This window comes from Furipterus horrens, unplaced genomic scaffold, assembly GCF_987537825.1.
Source record: "Furipterus horrens unplaced genomic scaffold, mFurHor1.1.pri manual_scaffold_1, whole genome shotgun sequence".
In the NCBI taxonomy this organism is placed as follows: Eukaryota; Metazoa; Chordata; class Mammalia; order Chiroptera; family Furipteridae; genus Furipterus; species Furipterus horrens.
Genome location: NW_028327171.1, coordinates 113,154,567 through 113,179,336, shown reverse-complemented (window position 1 = coordinate 113,179,336; position 24,770 = coordinate 113,154,567). Strand labels below are relative to the sequence as shown.

The 24,770-nt window shown below is 39.0% G+C and overlaps 1 protein-coding gene across 1 annotated transcript in view; it reads right to left on the bottom strand.

Moving 5' to 3' along the window:
- The window catches only part of GK5 (glycerol kinase 5), a 145,464-nt gene that overhangs the window by 58,479 nt on the left and 62,215 nt on the right, over window positions 1–24,770 (bottom strand). Inside the window, exons 5-11 of the mRNA XM_090266346.1 lie at window positions 24,054–24,185; window positions 10,878–10,953; window positions 10,272–10,333; window positions 10,115–10,188; window positions 9,822–9,882; window positions 7,544–7,670; window positions 6,379–6,483 (exon numbers count right to left, since the gene is read on the bottom strand). Coding sequence (XP_090122472.1) covers window positions 6,379–6,483; window positions 7,544–7,670; window positions 9,822–9,882; window positions 10,115–10,188; window positions 10,272–10,333; window positions 10,878–10,953; window positions 24,054–24,185 — 637 coding nt within the window. The remainder of the gene's footprint in view (window positions 1–6,378; window positions 6,484–7,543; window positions 7,671–9,821; window positions 9,883–10,114; window positions 10,189–10,271; window positions 10,334–10,877; window positions 10,954–24,053; window positions 24,186–24,770) is intronic.

Genomic DNA, 24,770 nt, shown 5'->3' with positions numbered 1-24,770 from the left:
CATACTGTGTTTCTCCTGAATGTAATGTAATTATATTTTTTGATATACCCATTAGAGGAAATTCTGAGAATAGAAAGAGATATATTCAAATAAATGATGACTTTTTGTATGAATTTCAGACAGACACATACCAGGAATATTTAGCTATGCCAAGCACTGAAATTTTAAGGTAAATAATTCAACTCTGAATATTCTCTCCCTCCAATTAGACCAAAAATTCTGTGTTCCTGCCAGAGATGGGACTGACCTTCAGGAGGGCATTGTGCCTCTACCAGAAATCACATCACTTTTCTAGGTCAGGGCCTTTTAGCTCTAGTGCCCAGAAGAGTTTTCATCATTTGAGGATCACACTAGATGAGCCTCAACCCAGATGGGCAGTGAAAATGATTCCCACTGACATATGCACATAATGTCATATGTAACTTGAGGATTTTTTCTTAATGATGAATGTGAAATTATTCTCCTTCTTCTTTGCATCTTCTGAGAAGAAGTAAAATTAATAGAAAGTATACCTAACAGAGAAGAAATATTAACCTATAGTTTCTGTTTCAAGAAAGTCTGAAGTTATCTAAAGATACATGTCCAAAAAACTATGAGAAGTACACTTAAGGAGAAGACTTGAGTAATAAAAAGCTTTGAAATAAATACTTTTTGTCAATAAGTAATCTTATGCTTATCATGTAGATGAAGGCTTACAGACAAAGAAAGAAAAAGAAAGGAAGGAAGAAATAATTGGCATTTTCCTCCTAGAGTATGTTTTCTGCCAACAGAATTATCTTTGTGTTTAAACACATCAGCTTAGTTCAAAACAGCAAAGTAGAAAGTCAGAGGCTGCTCCATAATTTAATAATCAGAGATAGCCACTGTTAATACTATAGTATATAAAATTTCACACCTTATGCACAAAATATGATTATGTAATATACAGGCTGATCATCATTCACAGTAGCCAAAAGGAGGAAACGACCCAAATGCAATACATTCTTGCAATGGAATATGATTCAGCAATAGAAAAAAATGAAGAATGACACATACTGCAACATGAGTACACCTTGAACACATTATGCTGAAGGAAACCAGTTACAAAAGACTACATACTATATGATTCCAACCATATGAAGTGTCCAGAACAGGCAAATCTTTAGACAGAAAGTAACTCAATGCTAGCTTAGTAATGGGAGGTGGAACAGGCAGTCACTACCATTGGGTGTGGGAGTTTATGTTAGGGGGAACAAAATGTTCTAAAATGAGACGGCAGTAATGGTTGAACAACTCTGTGAAAATACTAAAAAGACTGTTTGTAAGTGAATTGTATCTCAATAAAGCTACCTTTTAAAAAAACAAAAAATAGGAGAAACAAGATGGCGGAGGAGTAAGTGGAAGCTACACTAACTTCCTCCCAGAACTAGTCTGGATTTACAACGTAATTTTGGAGAAATCATCTGGAATAACCAACCGAACACCAGCTGGAGAGAAGTCTTATAACCACGGAGAGACAGAAAAGGCCGCTACATCACAACGTGACCGGTAGGGAGTGCGGAGACCCGGAAGGGCTGGCTGGGCTCACACGGGTGGCAGCTGAAGGGACTGAGAAACAGCTCAGCAGCCGGGGATTCCCCCTGAGAAGCGCAGGGTCTAAATCCCCAGCTGACCTTCCCAGCCTACAGCAACAGAGTGGAAAGTAAAATAGTATCCAGCTGAGAAAAGCAAAAAGCCACAGGGTTTCTTGCTAGCCGGAGAGAAACAGCTGGAGAAAAAGAGCTCTTAAGCGGATCACATACAAAAATATACTGCCCCCACTTACCCTGGGCACAAGCAGAGGAAAGGCAGAGAGGACTGGAAATGCTTGGGGAGAGTTTGGTGTGGTGGCTTTGAGGGGAGAACTGGGGGAGCAGATGACTGGGTCCCAGTGCTGACTCGTCCCCACACTGCAGGCAGACCATTCCCGGCCAAGTGGCGTCAGCCTGAGGGGAAGCAAAGGCCCTGCCTACAGGAATTAAGCGGCCACACCCACGGTCCTTAAGCCTGACGGCTAATCAGAGATTGAATAGATTATCAACTAAAGGAGACAGACAAAGGCAGTAGATCCCTGAAAGTCTCCAACAGGCTGCCTAGGCCCAGACTGGTACAGGATCTGACGCCACCAGGGGCAGATCCAGGAAGTGCAGATCATTCTAAGAAGTACCAACAAACAATAGGAGTCACAAAAATGGGGAGACAGAGAAACAACCCCCCATCGAAAGGAAAGGTAGAGTCCCCAGAAAGAGTGCTAAATGAAATAGAGGGGAGCCAACTATCAGATATGGAATTGAAAGCATGGATTATGGAGAAGCTCAATGAGCTCAGCGGAAACTACAAAGAACTCCAGAAAAACTACAGTGAACTCCAGAAGAACTATAAGGAACTTACTGAGAATTATACCAGCATCAAAAAGGACATGGAAGCTATCAATAAGAGCCAGGAGGAAATGAAGAATACGATCTCTGAATTGAAGAACACAGTAGAAGGAATTAAAAACAGGCTAGAGGAAGCAGAAAATCGGATCAGCAAGCTGGAGGACAATGTAGACAAAAACTCACAGACAGTGCAACAAAATGAAAAAAGGCTGAACAAGACGGAAGAGGCTCTAAGACAGCTGCAGGACAACATGAAACGTAATAATATCCGTATCATAGGAATTCCAGAAGGAGAAGAAGAAGAGCAAGGAATAGAAAACCTCTTTGAAAAACTAATGACAGAAAACTTCCCTAACATGAAGAGAGAAAGAATCATGCAAGTCCAGGAAGCACAGAGGGTCCCAATGAAGATGAACCCCAACAGGCCCACTTCAAGACACATCATAATTAAAATGCCAACATTCAAAGACAAAGAGAGAATCCTAAAAACAGCAAGAGAGAAACAACTAATAACATACAAGGGAGCTCCAATAAGGCTATCATCAGATTTCTCAGCAGAAACACTACAAGCCAGAAGGGAATGGCAAAATATATTCCAAGTAATGAAAAACAAAGGCCTACAACCAAGAATACTCTATCCAGCAAGCCTCTCATTCAAAATGGAAGGTGAAATAAGGAGTTTCCAAGACAAAAGAAGGTTAAAAGAATACATCTCCACCAAACCAGCATTGCAAGAGATGCTAAAGGGTCTGTCTGCTTTAAGAAGATGAAGAAACAGAGAGAGACAGAGAGGAACACGAGTACAAAGGGGGAAAATGACAATGAATAAGTACTGAAAGAAAGAAGGAACTTCTACCATTTGCAACAACATGACTGGAACTAGAGAGAATTATGCTTAGCGAAATAAGCCAGGCAACAAAAGAAAATTACCTTATGCTATCACCTGTTACAGGAAACTAATGAACAACACAAACAAATGAGCAAAATTGAACCAGAGGTATGTAAATGAGGAATAAACTAACAGTAACAAAGGGGGAGATGGGAGGGAGAGAAGTGGTAAGAAGGGGAAGGGTCTAGTCAAAGAACATGTATAAATGACCCATGGACATGGACAACTGGGTGGGGACTGAATGTGGGAGAAGGGAGGGACAGGGTGCAGAGAAGCAAGAGGGGGAAAAAAGTGAGACAACTGTAATGGAAAAACAAACAAACAGAAAAATTTTTAGTGGGGGAAAAAAATAAAAATATAAAGAATAGAAATGCAAGTTCAGTGAATATTAGAAGGACAAGGATTTTCCTTCACACTGTATATATTTTCTCCCTATCTGATCCCTCCAGAATTTGACATTCTAAAGAAGTAAGTAATGACCTAAGTTTCTTTGCATAAAACTAATAAGACCAGTTGTTAATAACGATTTTTTGACTAAGACTTTGACTGGAATGTCATGCCTAAAGGAGACATGCTTGGGCTTTGGTTGTTACCAAAAAGCCCTGAGCAACTGGGACTGACTTTCAAAGGTAATAAAAGTCCACGAGATAAAAGGCCTGGTACCTTGGATGGATGAGCGGTCCATAGCAATCTTTCCAGGGAAGGAACGAAGGCTGTTTTCCTGAAAGATGGCTAGAAGGGACCTTAAGGCACAATGGAAATCCAGGAGGACCTGGAAAAGACAGGTGTTTACAGGCAAGGCTGAATGCCAGGTATGTGGCCCAGCTTCTGTGCCCTGAAGGGCAGACTGAAGGTCACCCTAAATGTTCCTTGCGTAAGTTCCAGCAAAGCAGAACTAAAGATCATAAGTGGTCATTTGCTGCTCTTGTTGTGTTTATGCAAATGAACAGGATAAATTAAAAATGAACTTAATGCAGTCCTTTTAATGACAAGGAGGGTAATCTTAGGGAGAAAAATCAAGATTCAAGGAAGATCACAATGCCCAGTGGTAGACTATAAAGTAGTGCAGCTAACCGTCTTTAAAGTTTTTTTTCATTTAAAATTTATTTTCATTTGAAAGTTAAACTATTTCTGTGGCATTATCAAAGATGTTTAATTTACAGGCAAGAAGAATGTCAAATGCCTTGCAACTGGATGTCTTTCCGATAAGACAGTCCTACAGATCTATAAACTTGTGTGTGGGTTATGTTACATAAATTAACATGTGATTTCTGTTTTCAAAGGGCATAAGCCTACGATCTCATTACCTGAGTGATTGTCTGTACGTATAGGCCTCACTTAATCCTGTCTGAATTGCTGCCTCCTGAGACTCAATGGTTTGGCTGAACTAAGTGGCTGGGTTGGTGAAGAACGGGGTGGTCTGTGGGCTTCACTTTAAAACTGGTTTCTCTTTTCTATCCTAATGGCTTGGACAGAAAGAGCCCAGAGGTCTGAGAGGGGGGAAACCTAAAATATTTCCCTCAGTCCAAACTAAGTATAATGGGCAAAAGGGTTTTGGACAGGTGAGATGTACCTGGCATACCTTCCTCCAAAGAAACCCTTCTTTTCCCTAATGTGGGACATTGAAAAATTAATACCTGTCTTTTGTCATCTAGTGGTTACGGATTGAATGATGTCCTTTAACCCTGTTGCCCCCAGAATACAACAAGGATGCCAGCCTGTTAAACCAAGCATGCCGTTGTCCAGAGACAGCCAACCAACCTGGAGTCTGCACGATCCTTTCCCTTGTGGGAAGGCCACCCTCCCCTCCACACCCCCACTCTTATTAGAGATTTCTTGACCCAAGGGTAGGTAGGACGACGACCATGTCCAGCTTGAAGCAGCTAGAGGAGCTCGAGACCTTCGTCCATTGTCCTTTATAAGATTGTGAAGGGTCTTAAGTCTGAGAGGGAGGGATTATTTTTTATTGTTAAAATATTTAACTAATTAATTAATTATTTAAAAAAAAAAAGAAGAAGAATATATGAAAGGGTGAGCCATGGGCATGGACTTGGGGAGGGGATTGTTGGGGAGGGGGGGTGCTGGGTGGAGGGCAGCAAAGGGGAAAAGATTGGAACTATTGCAACAAGATGATCAATAAAATATACTTAAAAAATAAATAAATAAAGTGATCTTTAACCTTTTAAATATATTAAAAGGCCTTGTTAGTTGTTTAGAAGCACAAAATTAAACATTTTCACCCACTGTCAAAAAAAAAAAAAATATTTACACAGGCAACTGCTTCATCCCCTCCTTACAGTATAACAGGCACTATTACATGTCAGTAAGATATGCAACTACAGTGTTATTTGTGACTGTACAATGTTCCACTATATGGATATACTGGCATTTATTCATCTAATGCTTTATTATTAGATAGGAAAATATTTCCAATTGTTGCATTAAACACCCATGTATATGTATACACTTTGGCACACCTGTCTAATTATTTCTTTAGGAAGCAAAAAATAGAACTGAGGACAAAGGGTTTTGCATTCAATTGTATTGCCTGGGGTCCTTGAGAAAGGCCATACTAATTAACATTCATCCCAATGAAAACCATTAATATTATTTTCTCTACATTCCCACCGATGTTGAGCATATTGAACTAATTAAACTCTGATAATAATAGGTGACATAATTTCATAAATGTGTATTTATTTGATTATTGAATTTAAACAGCATTTTTAGTCATTTGACATGTGAAATACCTATACTTCTGTCCTTTGTTTGCCATCATCTTCATAATTTTTCTGACATTAATCTAACACATGCTACACACTGTTTTCACCATTTTTCTTTTAACTTTCTTTTATGGCACCTCTCTCCCTACATAATCTAATATTTTATATACTTATATCTATTCTTTATCTTTATGGTATCTGGTCTAAACACATAGCCTTTGTCCATCCCAATATCCTAAAAATAACATGCTATATTTTCTTCTAGCATATGGCATTTTATTTTGTGTTTCATTTGAACAACCCATTCATTCCCTACTGATCAGCAATCCTTTAATCCTGGCCTGTGAAATCTGTGTAAAGGATGACTTACCTAGTTGTTGAGCCCATTTTATGGCAGTACCAGTGTCTCCTGCATTGCCTTCAGCTAAGCATACAACCTCTTGCCCAATCTTCCACCCAATTAATGGATAAAAGCCTAAAAAATAACAAGGTAATTCATATAGTAAATAATTCACTGCAGAGTCACAATGGAATGATTTAATTAACTAAAAAAAATAGCAAAGTGGCTGTAAAGTCAGAATGCCCGGGGTCAAATTCCAGTCTTCTTTCCTTTACTAGCTATGGTCTTAAAAGTTTCTAATCTCTTAGCCTGAGTTTCCTTGACTAAAATGGTCTACCTCAGAGAGCTACCCCAGAGAATAAGCTGAGTTAATACATAAAAAGGACTTAGCACAATGCCTGGCATATAATATGAACATAAGTATTAGTTTTTATTAGCTTTGTATGTCAATGTCTCTGGAAACACAGAAAGAATATTTTAATTGAGAAATAAAAGATAATTATGAGATTGGTTTGCTTGAGAACTGTCTCATCTATTACATTTATCTGTGGTTTCTAAAGAAGGCTTATAAACAGTAACAATATCATATAATGATCAACATGTTTTAATCTTCCATTTTCCCAGTTATAGAAAAAGGAAGAGCTTTAGCAGGAACGGAAGGTAGGTAAAAGATTTTCAAATCCACCTCTTAGTAACCATGTTAGGGGACCAGAGGCCAGACTAAGAGTCCCCAGCATCCTGGGTAGTTATAAAATCTAGATTTCTTGGTTTATATGTCCTAGGATTTCTCCTGTTAGAGAACAAATTCTTAGCAACTGTCAATAATATGCAGGAACCATTAGTTGAGAACTATCACCTCCAAAAAATTCACAAAAAGAAAAATAATTTCTTACACATAGAAGTTATTTTAGAGGCCTAGAAAGATGTTTTAAACACATGTAACATATTACCGGTAAATTTTTGGAAAGCTAACCAAAATATCCTAATACTTCTGAATTTTTCCGTAACATCTCTCTCATTTTTTATGCTATTAATTTAAAGATAAAAGGGAAATGGGGATTAACTATCTCTAAGAATAATAATTGAAAGTATATTAGAGAATAACCTTAACATAAAATGGGAAAATAGTATCATAAAAGTTAAATATGCAAAAGTGATATTTTATTAGTATGTGGGATAAATTCTAATCATTTACCTCCAACATTCTGTTGAGGGTTGTTTCCAGTATTAATATCCAAAAATGTCCCAGTTCCCATGGTTAATTTCACATCTCCTGTCTGGAAGCAGCACTCTCCAAACATGGCTGATTGCTGGTCAGCAACCTGCCAAAAATGTTCAAATGTAAGACCTTTGGGCCCTTAGCAATGGCCCATTCACTATATCCCACTGTCTCACTTAATGTATTCTCATGGTTCAGCATTTTCTTCTTTTTTTTCCTTTCCTTAAAAAAAATATTTGCAGAGAACAGGAAGCACAACTATAGGATAAGAGTCTCTCTGGGACTAACATTGTATAGATAACTAATGTGCCTCAGAAGTTTTTAGTGGGCAACCTACTTCATAAGTTTTAAGTATTATAGGAATAATCTTAGAAATAAAGTCAGAAAAAAAATTATGCAGGAAAAAACCAAAGATCTTAGTTTACATCTTACATCATGAGTCACAAATTTCTTTTTAGTAAGAGTGATAAGGGTATGCTTAATTACATACATCTACCAACCATACATTCTGTTAATACAGTTAAATGTAGATGCATATAAAGCAATATTTTAAGGACCCAAACTCATGTGAAGAACACTTTCTTACTAATATATAATTCTTCCAGCCATACCTTAATCGAAACAGAGAAGGAAAACTCTGACTCCAAAAAACCTCCGCTGCCTTGCGGCATACCTCTTCAGGGGAAAGGCTAAGGGAGTAAACCCCGACAGAAAATCCGGAGCCGGAGTCCCTAAGGCGGTTTGACGTTGTAGTCAACACCGGCAACTCCTGCGGCGCACCTGAAGCCAAGCTGTATTGACTCCGTCTTTCCCTTGGACCCTTCAGCTGCGAAGAGAGGGGGGGTCTGCTGCATGGGCAACAGCAGACCCTCCATATCACCCTGCCCAGGCTCTGTAGCTTCAGCTTCACTGGAGAGGACACTCCAGCGTCATCGCAAGATGTCGATTCAACACGGGAGGAGACAGATACCGTGTCACTCCGAGTCGGACTGCACAGCCATTCTCGGCGGTGCAGATAGACTCTTAAGAAGCTACACCATCGTCTCTCGAGACGGACGGCTGCCGACGAAGACGACCTTAATCGAAACCTGAGCCTACCCCTAGATTAAATAAGACTGATCCTCTCTAGCCCTGACTGGTGTGGCTCAGTGGGTTGGCCATCATCCCACAAACCAAAAGGTCACCTGTTCAATTCCCAGGCACATGCCTGGGTTGCAGGCCAGGTCCCTCATTGGAGTTAGGGGCATGCGAGAGGTAACCAATTGATATTTCTCTTGCACATCAGTGTTTCTCTAACACATCAATGTTTCCCTCTCTTTCTCCCTCCCTTCTCCTCTCTCTAATAAATAAATAAATAAATAAAATATTTGCAGGGGGAGGGGAGAAAAAGACTGATCCTCTCTAAATGACCAGGAATTTGTAACTTGGGAATTAAATTCCCTTTCTCTTGCTTTCTTCTTCCACCTACTGTGGCAATTGTCCATCTAGGGAAAGATGGCCTACACTTTCTGTTTAAGTTATTACAGGAAATCAAAGGCAAGATCTACACAGCCTCTCAATCAGGTGGTAATTACATCTTTGGGATTCTCATGTTCTGACTCACTCACCCATAGAATAAGAGTATAATCAAGAAAGAACCTTCAAACACCAAAAAGAGCTAATTGTTCACTTTTCCACAAACATCTCTACTGGTGGATACTGGCTAAGGATTTATGAAATGTAAATACAACTTACTTCTTTAATTGCCCTATCATTGTTTATGGTCACATAGTATGGAATATAAACTAAGCATTAGCCCTATTACTATTTTTTTTTCCTTTTTTACCAGGTATGTGCCCTGACTAGGAATCAAACCAGTGACCTTTTGGTTCACAGACCAATGCTCAATCCACTGAGCCACACCAGCCAAGGCTCCTATTGCTATTTTCTAAAATCTGAGAGTATTGAATATAAACAAACATTACTCAGAATAGAACATTTTTAAAAATTTTAAGTTTCCTGAAAAACAGTATATAGAGAAGTCAATAAAGGTTATAAAGTGCTTCCATGATCAAAGATTGGCCCAGCTGTCCCCTTCCCCGAACAGATAAAACACTTCTGATTACATACAAAGTATTTTTAACTTAAAAAGAAAAAAGATACTTTAATTTTATTCTGCAAGAACCTTTTATGTCTCATATCTAATCCCAACTATTCATGTATATTCATTTACTTTATACTATACAAGAAGAAACCCTCAAATTTTTCTACTTACCAAGGCCATTATTGGTATAGGCACACCAAATATCTCTTCATCCACTGATCCAAAATTGAAGCTTCAAATAAAATTGATTTAAAGTAAGTTTTAGCTCTAGAAATATTAACTTTAAAACTCAGCAAACTGTTTTTAGCATACGACAAAAAGTTATATAACGCATGTTCATAAAGATACCCCAAACATGTAAATCAAATACTTTTTTAGTTTTAAACCAAATGCTTTTTCCTCACCAACACTAAATGAATTCAGGGACACTTTTGTTGGTTTCTATCTCCAATGTTCATTATTACCTTGTATCCCTCACAGGAGGCAGGAGAGAAAGTGGTATCGATAGCAGAGAAGTAATCAGGCCACTCCAACACATCTGAACATGAAAACATGTTATCAGAATCCAACTTAAATTACACAAAAATTGGTGACTCAGAAAGAAGGAAATAAACCCTTTACCTCATATGGGTCAAAAAGTCCAGTTGTACTTGCATTTGAAAAATCCGTGGCAAATTCAGAACCTAAATTTACATTGGAAATAATCATTTATTATCAGAGAGTGTAAACACCTATCTGTAGTTTATAATCAAGACCAACTTTTGCCTGAAAATTCATTCCAAAATGTATATTCCCAGTGCAAAGTATCCAAAGCAACTTCCCATTTAAACTTTATGAACTTTTGTAATTTACTATAATTTATCAGAATTATGGTACTTAGTTTAAAAATGAGGAAAGGGGTTCTTAGTTGCAATGTGATTGCCTATAGTTACACCCAATTGCAAAGTGGGAGATTTGTTACTAAACTTCAATTTTAGTAGTCTTGAAATTAAGACTGTTACTCAGTTTTATATTTGAGATTTCATAACAATTTTAGAATCAACCTCCTCTTCCAACAAATCTGAAATTAATTTAGCTTTCTTATAACATGTAATTTCTAGAGTACCAAAGGGGAACATGTCTGGGATATAGGAAGAAAAAAAGTAACAGCTACTATTTTGGGGTAAATCACTTCTCTCAGTCAAATTTCAGTTACTTGAGATAGATTTGTCATCAGATCGTCTTTACCTTTTGTGAGCTTATGTAACAACCAGGTATCAACAGTCCCAAAGCAGCAATTTTCTTCTTCAATTGCTTTTTGCACCTTATAAACACAACAGCACAAGATCAATTCAAAAATATTAAATTAAGTGCATGATTAAGAGCCAATCAGTAAATACAATATAATCCCATTTATGATAAAATTAATATATACAGAAAGAAAAAAATTAACGGTTCTAAGCAATTACTATAGGATATGAAATGCTTTGTTTTTAAGTGTATTTTATTGATTATGTTGTTACAGTAGTCCCAATTTTTTTCCCTTTGCTCCCCTCCACCCAGCACCCCCCTTCCCTCCAGCAATTCCATCCCCCTTAGTTCATGTCCATGGGTCGTGCATGTAAGTTCCTTGTGAAATGCTTTAGTTTTAAACCAAGCATGTGTTAGTTCTCTGACGAAAGATACAGTATATACATTTTTTTAGTTCAGACATACAAATAGCTCTAAATATAATAGCCTAAAACAGAAGATGACATGCTATGGCCCACAGGTCAAATCCAGCCCACTGCCTATTTCTGTACAGCAATTTAAGAATGGTTTTTAATTTTTTTATTGGTTAAAAGAAAACAGAACAAGAATACTTTGTGACACATAAAAGATATATGAAATTCAAATTTTAGCGTCCATATTAAAGTTTTAATGGAACACAGTCATGCTCATTAATTTCTATATTACCTATGGCTGCTTTTGCACTAAAATGGCAGAATAACTGTGACAGAAACCTTAAGTTTTCAAAACCTAAAATATTACTACCTGGCATTTTACAAAAAATATTTACCAGTCCTTAGGGTAAAGCATGCCAAAGGAAACGAATGTATCAAAACCTCTTTAAAGTAGCTAACAGAAAAACTGAAAAGCTTGCTAGCATATTATTAACATACTGGAAAATAATTTTCTAAATTGTAATTTATCACCTGTCCAACTCTTTCATGTTCTTCAAGACTAACATTTCCTAGCTTTGTTCACCCAGCACCCTAGCCATTATTTCACAGCATCATTACTTCCCCACTAGACACTAGGTTCCTTAAGGGCATTCACATTTATAACTTCAACACCTAAGAGGGTTTCTGGCATATAGCAGACGTTTAAAAAGTGCTTGCTATGTAAATAACTGAGATTTAAAAAATAACAAATGGAGATATTTAAGATAAATTATATTTTAACACTGGAAAGAATCAATAAAACTGAAAAGCATGATATCCAGTAAAAGAAGTTATTTGTAGATTATTTATAACAAGTACTGTGAAGACTCTACCCAAGTGTTATACCACTTAAATACAGGGTGCTTAAAGTGATATTATATTCAAACTCGTCTTATATTTAGAGTTGTAATTCTAAAATTTGTTCAAGATTAGAGAAAGGTTAATTTGTATTTGAGTGAGCAGCACAATGCCTGCCTGGTAGTAAGCTCATTTGTTTATTCAAAAATTATTTTGAGCCCTGGCTGGTGTGGCCTAGTGGACTGAGCACCAGCCTACAAACCAAATGGTCATAGGTTCGATTCCCAGTCAGGGCACATGCCTAGGTTGCTGGCCAGGCCCCCAACTGGGGGCACGTAAGAGGCAACCACACATTGATATTTCCCTCTCTTTCTCCCTTCCTTCCCTTCTCTCTAAAAATAAATAAATAAATAAAAATCTTAAAAAAAATTTTTTTTGACAGCCATGCCCTCTGATAAGTAGTATGCCCTTGCAAGGCTAGAAGGACACAGAGTAGATATCAGAGCTCCCAAAAGTATGAGGATAAGGCCAATACTCCTTGCACTGGGTTAGGACTCCAAATGACACTACCATAGGAGTAAGGCTCTCACAGTAACTGCAAGTCAACTTTGAATCATCTCAATCATTAAACTAGATTGAGATCATCCTGGAGCCTAAAAGAATGGAAAAAAACAAGCATAAATCCTATCCAGAGGAAGATAGCATTATGTTATGGCACTCATTATTTCTACACACAGTTTTGCAAGTACAATGTCTAGCTCATATGCACATACATGCATACAAATAAGTAACCAGCCTCACCACACTCATCAACTTGAATACATTAAATATGTAGCTTTTTGTATGTCAATCATAACTCAATAAATAGGTTTAAAATTAAAAAAAAGAAAACAATTAGAAAACCAAGCATATGAGGAAACAAGAGAACATGAAAAAAAAAAAGGAAAAAGACAATCCATGAAGTACACAGACATTGGAATTAATAGTCATGGGCTTTTGACCTTAGAGACTTGGGTTTATTTCTGGGCTCTCTATTCTGTTCCTTTGATCTCTTTGTCCGTTCTTATGCCAGTACCAGTCTGTTTTGATTACAATGGCCTCGAAGTATAGTTTGACATCAGGTATTGTGATTCCTCCTACTTTGTTCCTCTTTCTCAACATTGCTGAGACTATTTGGGGTATTTTTTAGTTTATATAAATTTTTGAAGTATTTTTTTCTAGGTCTGTGAAATATTGACAAAGAGGGGAAGGAGCATAAAATGGAGTGAAAATAGCCTCTTCAACAAATGGTGCTGAGAGAATTGGACAGGGACATGCAAAAAAAATGAAACTAGACCACCAATTTACACCATACACCAGAATAAACTCAAGATGGATCAAAGACTTAAATATAAGCCGTGACACCATAAAAGTCCTAGAGGAAAACATAGGCAGGAAATTTTCAGATATCCCACACAGCAATATTTTTGCCCATATATCTTCTAGAGCAAGGGAAATAAAGGCAAAAAATAAACAAATGGGACTACATCAAACTAAAAATCTTCTGCACTGCTAAGGAAACCATCATCAAAATGGAAAGGGAACCAACAGTATGGAAGAACATATTTGCCAATGATACCTCAGACAGGGTTTAATTTCCAAAATATATAAAGAACTCCTATGACTCAACACCAGGAAGACAAACAATCCAATTAAAAAATGGGCAAAGGAACTGAACAAATACTTCTCCAAGGAAGACATACAGAGGGCCCAAAGACATATGAAAAGATGCTCAACATCACTAGCCATCAGAAAGATGCAAATTAAAACCACATTGAGACACCACCTCACACCTGTCAGAACGGCCATCATTAATAATCAATAAACAAGTGCTGGAAAGGATGTGGAGAAAAAGGAACCCTAGTGCATTGTTGGTGGGAATGCAGACCGGTGCAGCCACTGTGGGAAACAGTATGGAATTTCTTTAAAACACTAAAAAAGGAACTGCCTTTTGACCCAGTGATTCCGCTGCTGGACATATACCCTCAGAATCCCAAGTCACCGATTCAGAAGAACTTATGCACCCCTATGTTCATAGAACTGTGGTACATTTACACAATGGAATACTATGCAGAGAAAGAAGGAACTCCTACCTTTTGCAATAGCATGGATGGAACTGGACAATATTATGCTAAGTGAAATAAGCCAGTCGGTGAGACAGATAACATATGATCTCACCTGTAACAGGAATCTAATGAACAAAATAATGAACAAAATAGAACGAAAGGCGTGGAAACATGTATCAGGCTGAAAATGACTAGAGGGGAGTGGGAAAAGGGATAATGGTGGAAGGAAGGGGAAGGGACTAGACAAAGAGCATGTATGAGTGACCCACAGTCATGGACAACAGTGTGGGAATTGACTGTGGGAGGAGGGGGTGGGGTGGGCAGAGGAGGGCAAAGGGGTAAAAAATTGAGACAACTGCAATAGAATAACAATAAAAAATGATTTTAAAGACGTCTGGCCAACATGGAGGCTTAGACTGACACACTTGGTCTCCCTCTACAACTTTAAGAAGGAATACAACTACCGCAAAACAAAAGATAACTAGAAATTCCAGAAAATAAAACTACATGGAAGCCCAACATATGAAGTTATAAACCAGCGGTCCTCATCTGGACGGGTAGGAGGGGTGAGATCAGAATGGTGATGGAAGGGTCAGGCTGAGCAGTCCGCGGTAGCAGCGGGAATAGCGGCGGGACTGCAAGAAATGCCAGGGGAGCAATCCCGGCTGCAATTGAGACGGCAGCTCACGATTCCAACGCTGGGGAAGGCAGACCCCCCATTGCCTTGGATGGAGAGGCTGTGGGGAAGGAAATTCCTGGTCCCTCGGTTGAGAGTAACAGCAGGAATCCATCTTGGACCCCCGCCCCCACACAAAGAGCTGCAGAGTGGCAAAAAAGGTCGCCGATGGCTGCCGGACACAGGGCAGTGAAGAGTGGATGGGGCTCCACCCCCTATAGCCTGCCCAGGAAGAAAGCTAAATACAAATCTGTTAGAATGAAGCAGACAACGATTGAAATCCCCATGACACAGCTCACCAGGCAGCAGATGACAGACCTGACAGAGGAACAAATAAAAAACCTTTTGGAGGCTCAGTTCAGAGCTATAGTTATAAGGTGGCTTACAAAATTAACAAAAGATTTGGAACAAGACAGGGAAGGAATGAAAGCCACTCATACTGAAACGAACAAAAACACATATGAGATAAGTGGTGAGAAAATAAAATCCAAAGATCAAATCAACAAACCAGAACATAGGGAAGGAATAGACAATCAATACAGAAAAAGGAAACAAAAAGTAAGGAAAGTGAGAAGAAGATCAGAAACCTCTGGGACAGCTATAAGCGATCGAACATTCAGATAATAGGATTGCCAGAGGGCAAAGAAGAACTAGAAATTGAAAAATTATGTGAAAAAATAATGAAGCAGAACTTCCCTAACTTGGGGAAGGAAATAGACTTACAGGTCCAGGAAGCACAGAGTTCCAGAAAAACTGGACCCAGGGAGAACCACACCAAGACACATTATAATCAAATTGTCAAAAATTAAAGATAAAGAGAGAATCTTAAAAGCAGCAAGAGAGAAGAAAAGAGGTCCCAATTAGACTATCAGCGGATTTCTCAAAAGAGACCCTGCAGGCAAGAAGGGACTGGCAAAAAATATTCAAAGTAATGAAAAGCAAGAACCTACAGCCACGAAAACTCTATTCAGTGAAACTGTCATTCAGAATAGAAGGGCAGAGAAAGTGCTTCTAGGACAAAATAAAACTGAAGAAGTTCATTAGATCCAAAGCACTACTATATGAGATGTTAAAGGGACTTGTTTAGAAGAAGGAGGATCAAAACTATGAACATTAAAATGAAAACTGCATCACAACAACCAACAACAGAAGCTAGAGAATCAAAACAAAGGCAAACTACGTAGGCAATGAGAGTGGAAAAAGAACTATAGGTATGGGGAACATATTGGGGGGAGGTCAGCAGGGAGGGGGAAAGGGGAAACGGAGGGAGATGGTACAGGAATTAAGAAGCATAGTAGGAGGGAATGGAACAGACAGGAAGAGGTTGAGAAGAACTATATGCACAACTAATGGACATGGAATAAAAGGGGGGGACAACTGGAAGGAGGGGGGCCACTGGGTGGAGGGGAGTAGAGGGAAAAGAAATTGGGACAACTGTAACAGCATAATCAATAAAACATTTTTTAAAAAAGGAAAAAATATATAAAACAATAAAATGGTGTAGTTATTCTTACATCTTTAACCTTTAGTCACCTTCAAAGTATTCTCCATTTGATGCAACACACCTATCAAGACCTTTTTCAACTGCTCAAAACATTATTTATTTTTTTTTTTTTTTTAATTTTCATTTTTCAATTACAGTTGTCCCCGCTCAAAACATTTTGATGCCTTTTAGTGCTTCTGCTGTTTTTTGTTTCACCTCTTCCACATCAGCAAAACATTTTTCTTCGAGGATTTTTTTCATCCAGAGAAACAAAAAAGAGTCGCTCAGGGTAAGATTGGGTGAATAGGGAGGGTGGGACATGGAGGCCCTGCCATTTTAGGTCAAAACTGCTGAACACTCAGTGAAGTGTGGGCAGGTGTGCTCGTAAATCACCCATCATGAAATGGGTGTTTACAGTCTTCCAAAAGAATTCACTGAAGCCATATACAGCCTCTCACAACAATGCCAGCTGGTACACTGATACAGATGGTTTCCTAGAACACTCATTTAGTGGGGGAAGCCTGCACTACAAGGGGCCCTCTCTCTAGAAGATAATTCCAGTTTTCTAGGGGTCTCCCCTCATATTTCACTTATTTGCACCCTGATTTTTATTATTTCCCTTTCTACTCACTTTGGCCTTTGTTACTCGTTTTCTAGTTCCTTTAGGTGTAAGGTTAGATTGTTTGAGATTTTTCTTGTTTCTTGAAGTAGACCTTATTGCTCTGTATTTCCCTCTTAGAACTGCTCTAGCTGTGTCCCATAGAGTTAGGGTTGTGTTTTCACTTTCATTTGTTTCAAGGTACCTTTTGATTTCTTCTTTTATCTCATTGTTAACCCATTCATTGTTTAGTAACATGTTATTTATCCCCCATATGTTTGTGTGGTTTTCAGTTTTTTTCTTGTAATTGATTCCTCATTTCATACCATTGTGATCAGAGAAGATGCTTAATACAATTTCAGTCTTCTTCAATTTATTAAGACTTGTTTTGTGTCCTAACATGTGGTCTATTCTAGAGAATGTTCCATGTATACTGGAAAAAAAATGTATATTCTACTGCTTTGAAGTAAAATGTTCTAAAAATATCAATTAAATACATCTGGTCTAGTGGGTGGTTGGTTGCTGTTCCTTTCCAATATTTTGTCTGGAAGATCTACCCATTGATGTCTATTGGGTGTTAAAATCCCCTACTATGACTGGGTTACTGTGGGTCTCTCTCTTTATGTCCATTATGATTTGCTTTATAGATTTAGTTACTCCTATTTGGGGTAAATATAAGTTTACAAGGGTTATATCCTCTCACTGGATTGATCCCTTTAGTATTGTGTATTGTCCTCTTTTTCTCTCAATATAGCCTTTGTTTTGAAGTCTATTTTGTTTGTTTATTTATTTATTTATTTATTTTTAGAGAGAGGGGAAAGGAGAGAGGGAGAGAAACATCAATGTGTGGTTGCCTCTCACTTGCGCTCCCAACTGGGGACCTGACGTGCAACCTACTCATGTGCCCTGACTGGGAATCGAACCAGCGACACTTGGCTCGCAGGCAGACGCTCAATCCACTGAGCCACAGCAGTCAGGGCTTGAAATCTATTTTGCTTAATATAAGTATTTAACTATCCCAGCCTTTTTTTCCCTTTCCATTTGCATGGAATATTTATTTCTACCCCTTTACTTTTAGTCCCTGTGCATTTTTTTATTCTGAGGTGGCTCTCTGTAGATAGCATATATATGGGTCATGCTTTCTTATCCATTCAGCTACCCTATGTCTTTTGATGGGAGAAAATAACCCATTTACATTTAAAGTAATTATTGATATGTACATATTTATTGTCATTTTATTCTTTGTAACTATGTTGCTCTTTTTTTCTTTCTTCTTATAGAAGACCCTTTAACATTTCTTGTAATATAATTTGGTGGTAACAACTCTTTTAGTTTTTTGGTTTGTTTGTTCTGTGTGGGAAGCTCTTTATCTCATCTTTAATTTTAAATGATAGCCTTTCTGGGTAAAATAGTCTTGGTTATAGGTCCCTGCTTTTCATCACTTTAAATATTTAATGCCAATTCTCTCTGACATTAAATGTTTATGTTAAGAAATCAAGTGACAGCCTTATGGGAGCTCCCTTGTAGGTAACTAACTGCTTTTCTCTTGCTGCTTTTGAGATTCTCTCTGTGTCTTCCACCTTTGTCATTTTAATTATGCTATGTCTTGGGTTCATCTTGATTGGTCTTCTCTGCGCTTCCTGGACAGGTGTGTCTTTTTCCTTCAACAGGTTAGGGAAGTCTTCAGTCATTGTTTCTTAAAACGGATTCTCAATCTCCTTCTCTCTCTCTCTCTCTCTCTCTCTCTCTCTCTCTCTCTCTCTCTCTCCTCTCATTCACCCTCTCTCTCTCATTCACCCTCTCTCTCTCTCTCTCCTCTTTCTGAAAGCCCTATGATGTGGATGTTACTATGCCTGATGTTGTCCCAGAGGTCCCTTACACTTTCATTTTTTTTAATTCTTTTTTTCTTTTTGTTGCTCTACTTGGATGTTTTCTGTTATCTTGTCTCTAATTCACTGATTCGATCCTCTGCTTCATCTAACCTGCTGTTCATTACTTCTAATGTATTCTTTATTTCTGATACTGTATTCTCAATTTCTGACTGGTTCTTTTTTATGGTTTCTATGTCCTTTAAGTGCTCACTATCTCTTTAAGTTCTCACTGAGATTAATCATTCTTCCCCTAAGTTCTTTAAATATAACTATTGTTTTGAACTCTGTATCTCGTATTTTGTTTGCTTCCATTTTAATTCTTTTTCTGGGGATTTCTCTTGTTTTTCCATTTGAGGCATGTTTTTTATCTCATTTTGTCTGCCTCTTTGTGTTTGTCTCTGTATATTAGGTAGATCTGCTATGACTCCCAAACTTGTTATGGTGCTTTACGTTGTAGATGCCTTGTGGGTTCTGTGGCACAGTCTTCCTGGGTGCTCCAGGAATGTCACTTTTGTGGCTTATATGAGTACTCCTGTTGTAGTTGAGTCTAGAATGCTGTTGTTCTGTTCATGAGTAAGGTTAACCCTCAGGCTATTAGGATTGGCCCTGATCACATTGTATGAGCCACCTTCCCCCCAAGGTGCACTTGTCCAGAGCAGTGTCTGCACCTGACAGGATCTCCCTTTGAGTGTGCCACTTGTGTGTCCAGTTGGGTCATGCTCTGGTATGATCTGAAGCACACCACTGGTTGTGTTGGTTCTGGGTTCCCTTGGGAGGGATTCAGGAGCAGGTTGATGTCAGATGCTGCCTGTAACTGGCCTTGGGCTATCTGGAGCTATCAAGCAATACACTGTTAGTGGCTGCCTCTACTGGGTCTGTGTGCACATGGGAGGAGCCAAGCTGCGCACAAAGATCAGCTTCCCACATTCTTCCAAAAGGTGTACTTGATAGAGTGGAGAGACTGAAGTTCAGAGGATAGGGCTATTGAATCTCCTGCTTGGGAACAACACATAAGGTACTCATTAGAAGGAAAGTGGCCCCTACTCCAGAGCCATACCACTCAGTCTCTGGCTGAGTCTCTGACCCTAGCTCCCCCAGAAAGAGTGTACTGCAGGTTCAGCCTGGGTGCAGTCAGCCAACCTGTCTGCAAGATGTGAGCTTATCAGGGTGGGGCCATGGGGAATCAGAAGGACAGAACAAGTGGATCTCCCACTGGGGGAGGGGCTCCAGCAGCATGCAGGTGGGTATGAATGGCCCCTATTCTGAAACTACATAGATCAATGTGTGTCTGAGTCTTTGCCAAAAACTTCTAAAAAAAAAAAAAGCATGTACTGAAGGTCCCAATGGGTTGCAGCCAGCAGACCTTTCTACAGGACTCAAGTTTGACAGGGTGGTGCCGCCAGGAGTTGCAGGACTGAGCTAGTGCACTCTCGAGGCTGGTGCTGTAAGGACAGGAGTACTCTACCCTGGGAAGCTGGCATCTGAGGGTGGTATGGGATAGAGACTCAAAGACCTCAATGGCTAACTCTCCAAATCTCTCACTGAAACCATGCCATCCAGATTTTCTGTTTATGTCTCCTGTATGCCCTGACTCACCTTCCCTCTACCAAAGCTCCAGGTGAGTGTCTGAGAACAAAACTCTACGTGCTGGCCCTTTAAGAGAGTGCCTAGGTTTCTATCAGACTCCCATCTCTCCCAGGTGAACAGAATCCCCACTGATTTTCACCTCCAGATGCTATGTGGCTTCCTCCTCCTGGCTCTGGTGCTCTGGGTTGGGGATCCAGGTATGGGGTTGAGACTCCTTGCTCCTCAGGGGAATCTTTGCAGCTAAGATATCCCTCTGGATCCTCAACCACTACATGTGAGTGCAGGGGCCAGCTCATTCTGTATCTCTGCCCTTCTTATAAGTCTCTATGTGGCTTCTTCTGTAAAGTCTCCAGTTGATTATTGAGGATGATTAATCTATAATTTAGTTGTAAATCTGATTAAGTGCTGGGAGGAGGCGAGTATAGCTTTCACCTACTCTGCAGCTATTTTGGAATCCCATTTATTTTTAACCATTTGTATCTTTTTCTAATTTGAATTTTTAAATCTAAAGAAGTGTGTCTTCTGTAGACAACATATAGTAGGGTCTTGTTTCTTATAACCAAGTCTAAGATCACAATGAGATACCAGATACCAGAGAAGACTGATTATACCAACTATGATGGTAAAAAAAATTAAAAGTCTTCTCATTCACTGATGAGGGGTATGTAAATTGTCAAAAACTTTGGAAAAGTGTTTGACATTATTCACAAAAAATGAAGATATATACATATTGGTGCCCTAAAAATTCCAATCCTATATGTAGATACAGCGGAAATACATTTACAGCTCTGGCCAGTGTGGCTCAGTTGGTTGGAGCATTTTCACGTAACCAAAAGGTTGTGGGGTTCGATTCTCGGTCAGGGCACATACAAATGTTGAGGGTTTAATCCCCAACTCGGGCACATATGGGAGGTAACCAATCCATGTTTCTCTCTCACATTGATGTTTCTCTCTCTCCCTCTCTCCCATCCTCTCTCTCTAAAAGCAATGAAAAACTGTCCTTGGGTGAGAAATTTTTTTTTAATAAAAAAAGAAAGAAATACATTTATAGGTACATCAAAAGATAGCATTATTGAGACTTCCGGCCAAGATGGAGGCACAGATAGACATGCCACATCTCCCTCCACAACTAAGAAGAAATATGACTACCTCAAAACTAGAAACAACCAGAAGTTCCAAAAAATAAAATTGCATGGAAGTCCAGCAAACAAAGATATAAAGAAGAAATACTCATCCAGAGAGGTAGGAGGGGCGGAGCTAGGGCAGAGAGGACTTGGTGTGGTGGCAGCAGCAGCAGCGGTGGCAGCCGCAGGCCGGCATAAAGCTCAGTCACACATTTTAAAAAGTCAGGAGGCACACCTGGGGAGCATTCCCAGCTCCTCACCATACCTCGAAGCTAACGATCCCAGCACCAGGGAACAGCAAGCCTCATTACTTCTGACTGTGCAGGCTAGTGAGTGTTGGGGTGGAGGCAGAAACTGCCAGTCTCAACAGAGTCTGCTTGTTTAAAGAGCCCCCACGGTCCTAGAACATCCGCAGACACACCCACTCTGGGAACAACGGCCAGGGCAGCAGCTGGAGGGGAGACAGTCTGGTGCAAAAGTGGGAAAAGTGCCTGGAAAAAGGCGAGTGCTGGGCAGGCGGCATTGTTCCCTCTAGACCTCTCCCCCATATAAAGCGACACAACGTGGTGAAACAGATCACCCTGTACTGACGAATCCCCAAGAATCCACCCCTTACAATGTAACAGGAGCAACAGCTCTACCTGGGACGTGGAGGCAAACAAACACAGGAGGCTGTCAAGTTGAGGAGACAGAGAAGTATGGCCCAAAAGTCAACCAGTGCAGAATGAGGAAGCAAGAAGCTTCCAGTAGGAGAGCTAAGCGATGAGGAGACAGCCAACCTAACAGATGAGGAGATAGACAACCTAATAGACACAGAATTCAAAACACTGGTGATAAAGATGCTCACAGGCTTGACAGATATGCTTGAGTACAGCAAACGCATAAGAGAAAAGTGAAGGCTATGCTAAGTGAAAGGAAGAAAAATCCACACAAAACCAATGCTGAAGGGAAGAAAACTGGGGTTCAAGTCAATGATTTGAAACATAAGGAACAAAAAAAAGTCAACCAGTGCAGAATGAGGAAGCAAGAATTGAAAAAAATGAGAAAAACTTCCCAAATTTTATGAAGGAGAAGGACATGGAGAGTTCCAGGAGAGCTGGACCCAGAGGGGACCACACCAGGACACATCATGATTGAGATGACAAAGGTGAAAGATAAAGACAGAGTCCCAGGGTCGGCAAGAGAGAGGTGGAGAGTTGCCTACAGAGGGGTGCCTATAGGACTATTAGCTGATTTCTCAGAGGACACTTTGCAGGCAGGAAGGGACTGGCAAGCAGTATTCAATGTGATGAAAGGCAACCTGCAACCAGGATTACTCTATCCAGCAAAGCTATCATTTAGAACGGAAGGGCAGATGAAGTGCTTCCCAGACAAGGTGAAGCTAAAGGAGTTCATCATCACCAAGCCATTACTATATGAAATATCAAAAGGACTTACTTAAGAAAAAGAAGATCAAAACTATGAACACTAAAATGACAACAAACTCACAACTATCAACAACTGAATATAAAAAATAAAAACAAAATCCAACTAGGCAAACCAGAATAGGAACAGAATTATAAGTATGAGTATCATTTGGAGGGTTATCAGCTGGGAGAGGGGAGGGGGAGAAATGGTGAAATGGTGCAGGGACTAAGAAGCATAATTGGTTGGTACAAAATAGGGGAATGTTAAGAATAGCATAGGGAAGGGTGAAGCCAAAGAACTTATATGCATGGCCCATGGACATGAACTAAGGGGGGTGGGATTGCTGGAGGGAAGGGTTGTACAGGGCAGAGGGGAGCAAAGGGGAAAAAATTGGAACTAGTGTAACAACATAATCAATAAAATATACTTTAAAAAAAAGAAATCAGAGAAATCAGAGGGAATAAAAAAGATAGCATTACTCATAATAGCCCCAAACTAGAATTAACTGCAATGTACATGAACAGAATGAATAAACTATGATAAAATCATATACTGAACACTAAATAGCAATGTAAATATAAGGAAATTAATTTACATACAACATGCATATATTTCACACATATGTTAAGCAAAAAGAGTCAAATACAAAAGAATAAACACTGATTCCGTTTATACAAAATTCAAAATTATTCAGGCAAAACTAAATACTGTGTTGAGAAAGAAAGATATAAATTGTAAAAGTAGAAAGAAAATATAATACACAATATTACAGTGCTCTAGTTCTTCATTCAAGTAGCATTACACAGATGTTTGCTCCACAGTGCATCACTTAATCGTACAGTTTTATTATCACTTTTCTGTGTGTGCTATGACTCACAATAAAATGGCTTTAAAGAATAAACTCAGTAAAGATTACTTGTCTTCCATCCCAATATGTAGTAAACACTTAATTTTCTCTCGAATAATCAAATTACTATCCTTATTTCTTGAACTTTCCCCATAGTCTCCATGCATGCATAAGTGCGTGTACGCGCACGCACACAAACACACACCACACACACACTTTTCTTACCTCAACCAGGTTCTGTAAAATCCAGGCCAATCTCAGAGAAACGTGCTGGGTTGTGAAAGTGAACATACTGGCTGCTAAAAATCGTTTATTTCCAGTGAAAAGGTGAAGCATTCGGCAGGAACTGTGTACTAGCTATTTTAAAAATATTTTAGAAAAATACACTTAATAATGGTGTTTGATGTTTCCATATTAATTCTACATACATGCAAACAAACCCAATAATAAATAAGTTATTTAACTATTTATACAGTGTTCTCAGGACTTAGGAAAATCAAGTAGACTCAAGTACTTATAAAAACCTTTTTTAAGGATAGAAGAAACTCAAATAAAAAATTGAACCCTAAAGCTACAAGAACTAGAACAACAACAACAAACAAAGCCTAGGGCAAGAAGAAGGAAGAAAATCATTAAGATCAAAGCAGAATTAAATGACATAGAGACCAAACAAACAATTCAAAAGATCAACGAAACCAGGAGCTGGTTCTCTGAAAAAATAAACAAAATCAACAAGCCTTTAGCCAGGCTCATCAAGAAAAAAAGGAAGAAGACCCAAATAAACAAAATCAGAAATGAAAAAGGAGAAATCACGACTGATACCAAAGAAATACCAACGATTGTAAGAAATTACTACAAGCAACTGTATGACAAGAAATTTGACAACCTAGAAGGAATGGAAAAATTTCTAGAAATATATAACCTTCCAAAACTGAATCAAGA